General features: G+C 32.9%; 1 protein-coding gene across 1 annotated transcript; it reads right to left on the reverse strand.

Annotated features, from left to right (window-relative positions):
• Positions 1-1825: 1825 nt before the first annotated feature.
• On the reverse strand, positions 1826-7077 carry LOC136843997 (piggyBac transposable element-derived protein 2-like). The gene is made up of 2 exons (XM_067113012.1): positions 7010-7077; positions 1826-2582 (listed from the first exon to the last, which is right to left on the reverse strand). Exons 1-2 carry the CDS (start codon positions 7075-7077, stop codon positions 1826-1828), a joined length of 825 nt encoding a protein of 274 aa, XP_066969113.1.
• Positions 7078-7514: the final 437 nt, after the last annotated feature.

Below are 7514 nucleotides of genomic sequence, written 5' to 3' on the forward strand. Positions count from 1 at the left end.
GACGAAGCTCTACGGCAACTTTGCTTTTTTTTTTCTCTGTTGTAATTATTGTAAGAATATGTTATTTTTTATAGGTAAATTAATCATCACTGTGCAGTATATTTCGAAATATTTCTATTTTGAGGTTTATTGGAATATAGAATTTTACACTGTAATCCGTAAAATCTCAAACATTTGAAAGCCAACTATAATTTGATTAGAAAAACGTATTCCCTTATTAATATTCTTTATTCATAAAATAAGCATTCTCTTATAACAAAAAAAGAAACAACTAAACTGTTGATTTATATAAAGTACAGAATTTACATAAAAAATAATGTACTGTAATTTGTATATATCTAAATTAAAGGAAAGTCAGATACAACATCACTCGAAAGATTTATTCCCTTGCTGAATGATCTATGTGCATAATAATAAGTATGTGTACCTATTATTCTTTAAGAAAAATAAAATGAGATGTAGAGATATGTCAAACAATAAGAAATCTATATACAGCAGAATAAGGCACAATATTCCTTGCCAAAAAAACTAAAATGGTTTACAATGAATAATTCATTGTATACATACAAATAAATTATGTAATATATTTTAACCCTTTAATGTCCGCATATTGAAGGATTTTAATTAGAGGCATGAATATATCAGAACTTATTCGTTTAGGTGCACTTTATGATAATAAAACCAAAAATCTTCAGTTTATTATTTCCTTTATTGGTTTTTAATGTGTTCCCAAAATGGGAACGTTGGACACTTAGGGGGTACAATTTTGGTATAAAAAATAGAAATCGTTCTTTTTTTACAAAAATAACAAAAAATGTCTGTTTATTTAGTGTGAATCTTAAAATATCACATATTGCAATGACAAAGATCCATTAATATTAATTATTTTGCTGTGTATTTGATTCTTTGAGAAACAGTTGAACTTACTTCTTGTGGAATGTGATGCTACACTTCTTGAGGAGCCTTTTTTCACACTTTTTGCAATTCAGGCGTGTGTTTTTCTTACAGACATAGCACCTACCTTGAGAGCACTGCTCAAGAAAGTGATTCATCTTATCATATCGTACTGCCCTTGGTACAGATGATGTTGGCCATCCTTGTCTGTTTCTGGATGTTTGGATTTTTACCAGCGTACAAGCTATTTCACGTCTGAAATCCTTATGGGTTACGCGAGAGTCAGAATTCACATTCTGGTAGAATCTGTAGCTAGCTACAATGGAGAGATTCAGTAGTTGTGAGAATATATTCCACCACCATTTCTTTGATCGCAGCCTTGGCCTGTAGGTTGACAACATTTTGTCGCATACATCTACCCCACCCATTCCTTTATTATACATACTTATTAGATATGGCTGTTCCACTGTCCTTTTTCCTTCATTCTTCACCTATCTATTAACTTTCTGAATGGGACTGACTCCATAGTAGTTACTGGCAACTGTAACAATACTGTTATCATACCATCTTGCACATAAGACCGTATCATCTGATCTGTAGTCGTAAGAACCTCTCTCTTTTTTCTCAATTCCTTCTATGGCAAAGGAGGACATTTTCCTGTACGGTTTTCTCTGATTGTTCCACAAGCATGAAAGCCTTGTTTTGTAAGATCATCCATCAATGCATAACTGGTGAAAAAGTTGTCAAAAAATATGACATGTGAATCCTTATTCACTACTGGCTGCAACATTTCCATAACGACTTGGGATCCAAGTGGCAGCTTCCTATTTTCATTCTTACCACAGTAAATTGAAAAGTTATATGGATAGCCATCAGCACTGCACATCATCCACATCTTATAACCAGATCTGACAGGTTTATTTCGTATGAACTACTTAGCACTATGATGGCCATGATAAGGGATCATTGATTCAACTATGCTCAGAAATTCATGAAAAATACCATGTTTTTGACAATTATCTCTTAGCATATCATGCAGGGGTAAAATCTTTGCCATTTTTGATTTTGCCAGATTATTGTTATCTGCAGCATGAAAATACTTCTTGATGGATTTGAACTTTTCCCTGTTCATAGTGTTAGGAAATATTGGTATAGCTAAGTCATCACTTGTCGACCAATAGTCATTCTCAGAGGGTACACTATGATATCCACTTATCAGAACTAATCCCAAAAACTTTGTCATATCTTCCTCATCAATATTGAAATCCTTGTCGTTTTTATCTTGCTGAGCATACAAATTCGTTTGTGCGGTCAGAGGACTAATGATCTCATCTGGGAAGAACAGCTTATATATCTCAAACATTCCTTTTCCTAAATGAGCTTCACAATCACCTGCAGGAACTGAGTGTAGATCAAATGGCAGATTTTCCCTTTTACGCCATCTTCCTTTTTCTCTGAAGTTTTCGACCTCTTCCTCTTCGTTTCCATGAATTTCAAGCTCTCCACTAATCTCTTCAGGCATACCTTCTCTATCCAAAGCATCATCTTCATTTTCTTCATCACTATCAGCAGGCTGATCGCTAGTAGGAGGAGGTAGAATGACGATATCAATGTCTTCAGGATTTGATTGAGTAAATGCTTCAGCAGCATCACGTAGGAGTCGATAGTGCATTTGAGGGGTATTTGCCCTGAAAAAATAAGAGTAAATATATCAGAAAACATTCAGATTATTGCATCGAAACAGCTTAGGAATAATTTATGAACCTTATGTTTTTCCAGTAAGATATATCTTGTATCATGTAACAGAAATGCATATGAAGTGCGGATTTATTCTTATAGAAAATTGTGATGATGATATAACACCCATATAACGATAAATGATGATGATGATGACGACGACAACAATAATAATGATGATGATAATGATGATTTTGATAATGATATGAATAAAAACATAAAATCTCAATTACCAAAAACTCACCCATAAAAGATTTTACTATCCATGGATAGAAGACCTGCGATGAAATTCCACTTGTCCTGGTGTTGTCTCAACAGATACTGGGCCCAAACTGTCTGCTATGCACCCAGCACTTCTGATGTTTAGTCTACAGAACTAAAGTTGTTGTGTCAATCTCAACAGAGAGCAGCAAAACATGTTCATTCAGGATATTGAGTAAATCAGGGTATCCAGCATACCTAAGTGTCCAACGTTCCCATTTTGGGAACATGTTACAAAAATATTTAGTGATGTTATTATAATAAAAACATTAATAGATACAATGTATTATCGAAGAAGAAGTATTCAGGGCATATATGAAATAAATAGAACAATAAAATATGAATTTTTTCTCATTGAAATAAAATGTTTATTTCGGATCACTAATTTTCAAAAAAATCTTAGAAAAAGTAAGTCAAAAAATAAAGGAAGAATTTCAATTTTTTTTGTTTCATCATATATAACGATTAATTATATATATAAAAATATATATAACATGATAAAACCATTATATTTGAATATGTAAAGCTAGGAATGTAAAGGAAAGTCATGTTCCCAGAATGGGAACGTTGGACTGTCTCTTTCTCTCTCTCTCTCTCTCTCTCACACACACACACACACACACACACACACACACACACACACATATATATATATATATATATATATATATATATATATATATATATATATATATATATATATATATATATATATATATATATATATATATATATATATATATATATATATATATATATATATATATATATATATATATATATATATATATATGTGTGTGTGTGTGTGTGTGTGTGTGTGTGTGAGAGAGAGAGAGAGAGAGAGAGAGAGAGAGAGAGAGAGAGAGAGAGAGAGATTGTGTTAAAATATATAACATAATTTATTTGTATGTATACAATGAATTATTCATCATAAACCATTTTAGTTTTTTTGGCAAGGAACATTTATTGTGATTTATATATATATATATATATATATATATATATATATATACACTGTATATATATATATATATATATATATATATATATATATATATATATATATATATATATATATATGTATATATGCGTATGTATGTGTAGTCACTGATGTTTAAAGACAACCAATCTTGACAAGTGCCTTCTTATGTATTTATATTATATAATGTGAATGTATGTGTTTTTCCACTATGCTCAGCGTCTTGTAAACAAAACCGAAGAAAGAACAAGCTGTCGGTCATTTCATTCTATTCTAAGGCTTTGGCTTTGAAACGATACTGAGAAAGGATTGTTAAATAGGGAATGCCATAAAGTCATTTTGACACATTTGGAGTAATGAACTATAAAAATACACGCAGAATCCGTAGACATGGGGCCTAGGACTTGCTCGGTTAAGATTCTTTTCCTTGTTATTACCATCCTACGCTCTATGGTATATACACACACACAAACGTATATATATATATATATATATATATATATATATATATATATATATATATATATATATATATATATATATATATATATATATCGAGAAAGAACAGCAATTGTAGACCCATTTCATAGTGTGATGTATTTACTCCTTATCCATTAAGCATCTCTCTCTCTCTCTCTCTCTCTCTCTCTCTCTCTCTCTCTCTCTCTCTCTCTCTCTCTCTCTCTGCTGAAAAAAAAACTTTTCAGTTGGATTTCACTTCATTGCATTGTGGTACTTCCTTGTTTTTGTTGGTGATGATGAATAGTTTCTAATTTTAGTAATGTTTAGGTCTATTTGTGTAACGAGACGTTGCACGTCGCTTGAAAGTTTATTTTTGCACGTCGTTTGAAAGTTTATTTTAATGCCTTCATTGTGAGAAATTATTGTATCAAGTTCCAGCAATTAAAGTTCCCCATATATTCTGTATATTTCAAAGTACCTTTATTAGCTACAAAAACATTGCACATCTCTCTAAGTAATTTTATCGTGTCACACTCAGACTGAGGCCTGTTTCTCTCATTGCAAATTCCGCGTCTTTGTTTGCCTCATTCACACCGGCTATCTTCATTATGACAATGACGCATCATTGAAAGTAGGAATGCAGGCTCCTAATTGGGAAAGGCGACCTCGTCATGCTACCTGGACAGTTACGTATTTATTGCCTTTCCATTTAGCTCTTCTCTCTCTCTCTCTCTCTCTCTCTCTCTCTCTCTCTCTCTCTCTCTCTCTCTATCATGATCGATATGGGTATTTTTGTTATTGTTTATGACTTAATAAATAATATGGTGTTGGAAAATTACAAAGTGAGTTTTCCCGATGGTTAATTGATAACAAAAGAAAAAAATTTATCTATTTATTTATGTATTTATTTTTCATTGTAGAGATTATTTTCAGTATTTTGTGGCTATTTAAGTTTTTTTTCACTTTTTATACCAAGTACATGAGTGTCTAGTAATGTGGGTATTTATTGTTTCCATATAATTTTTACTTCCACTGAGGAAGGTATCTAACTTTTTTTTTTTAAAGAAGCTGGCGGAACTTCAAAGGCCGAATTACGTAGCACGATGCCTGAAGCGGCGATGGTATTTCTTACGTTTTTGCATATAGTCAAGTGTAGGTTCGCAGTTATCGTGTAGAAACCAATGTGAACAATTACCAGAAAATACACCCTTAATCGAAGATTCATGCTTAATATATTTCCTGAGGAGGAGGCAGGAAAAATATACATTAAAGTCGACCGATCATAATTATGTGCAGAAATGATTTCTAACGAGCGTTTAAAAAAAAAAAAGCACGAATTAGAAATCCTCTTAGAGAGAGAGAAAGAGAGAGAGAGCGAGAGAGAGAGCGAGAAATGGGTAGATGAGAGGTATAATTTCAAGGGAAGAGCTGAGGGAAATACCACGACCATTGTGACGCTTATAAATTCGCTCTCTAAACGTTCCGTGATAATTATGGTTCTTGGATTTTCCCTAATGATGCGAAGACAATAATACATTTGCCGGTTTTATGAGGTCCTGTGTTTTGCGACGTTCAGCGAAGGAAGAACAGCAGATGTTCCCGTTGATTCATATGGATAAGGAGTGTGGCAATGCCTGGCAATATAGAAGCATTGCATAGATGGATGAGAACGTATTCTCTCTCTATGTATTCTCTCTCCACTGTATTCCTACTCTCCATTTGTGGCACTTTCTCATTGTTTGCTTTTCAATCGACTTTTTTTTGTGTTTAAAATAAGAAAAAGTTTCAGATATTTTAAATGTGATTGTTAAATTAGTAATTCACCCATCTTTTGGTACAAATGATATTTTCTTGTACTTACAGCTTCTTCAAATCAGTGTGGTTTGTCACCAATAAATATATATATATATATATATATATATATATATATATATATATATATATATATATATATATATATATATATATATGTATGTTTAAACCACTGTGTAACAGAAAAAAGTCCTCAAGTGAAGTGGAAGAGTTCTGAGAGACGAAATTCTTGTAAATTCTCTCTCTCTCTCTCTCTCTCTCTCTCTCTCTCTCTCTCTCTCTCTCTCTCTCTCTCTCTCTCTCACGTGTGTCATTTAATACCAAAATTGTGTAAAGGAAGATTACTAGTTGTCGATAGTTATTCGTATTACTGTTTTTCTGTTTTACTTTATTGTAGCTTCTAAAAATTGGTTGTTGTCATGTACAGGAATTCCTTTATAATCAGTATCCTTTAAAGTCCATCGTAATTATTGTTTGTTGTTCAACATATAATTAATGCTTTTCATATTAAAGGCCATGCTGTGTGGGAACTAATTATTAGTAACGTTCTCATTAGATATTTTAATAATATATTTTAATAATAACAACGGTCGTAAATGGCATTTCGATAGTTGTGATGAATAAATAACCCCAGTATCTTCATTGCTCTTATCATGTTTTATTTTCTAGTCCGTTTTGCATATTTAGTAGTGGCTGTTGTATTTATCGTAGTCATGGAAGTAATGATGGCGGTAATTGTGCTAAAGTAATGTAAATACCATTGACAAACAAGAATGATTTCTGTTACATTTGACACTATATCAGCAAGTTGCTGTAATCACTTCCGCACATCTCTGTCTTCAGTACTCCATTTGTCTCACTCACGAATATGAGCGTCCGATAACTGTTTCATCATGATCCCGTAGGGGGTTAGTGCCATCAGTGCACCTCATGCGGTGCAATGTAGGCATTACTTAAGGGTCTTTGCAGCGTCCCTTTGGCCCCTAGCTGCAACTGCTCTTATTCCTTTTACTGTACCTCCGTTCATATTGTCTTTCTTCCATCTTACTGTCCACCCTCTCCTAACAATTGATTCATAGTGCAACTGCGAGGTTTTCCTCCTGTTATACACCTTTCAGACATTTTACTGTCAATTTCCGTTTCAGCGCTAAATGGCCTTAGTTGCCTCAGTGCTTGGCATGTGTGCCTAAATCTAGAAATCATGAATATTATCAATATTTAATGTCTACAACTTTATTATTAACGGTGGTAGCAGCATTTCCTCGTAAAGCGAACGTGGCATGCGGCGGCGTTCCTAGAGTACCAAGCAAATGTTTGCGCTGTAACTTTTACATAAATTCAGTGAGCCAAAAATCTAATATAGGGTTCA

Source organism: Macrobrachium rosenbergii, chromosome 12 (genome assembly GCF_040412425.1).
Source record: "Macrobrachium rosenbergii isolate ZJJX-2024 chromosome 12, ASM4041242v1, whole genome shotgun sequence".
In the NCBI taxonomy this organism is placed as follows: domain Eukaryota; kingdom Metazoa; phylum Arthropoda; class Malacostraca; order Decapoda; family Palaemonidae; genus Macrobrachium; species Macrobrachium rosenbergii.

Excerpts from the sequence above, each read along its gene's own strand:
- LOC136843997 (XM_067113012.1), bottom strand. The coding sequence starts at position 7,077 with ATGAGGTGCACTGATGGCACTAACCCCCTACGGGATCATGATGAAACA. Across the intron at positions 2,583-7,009 it reads GTTATCGGACGCTCATATTC|GGCAAATACCCCTCAAATGC; the intron begins GTGAGTGAGACA and ends TTATTTTTTCAG.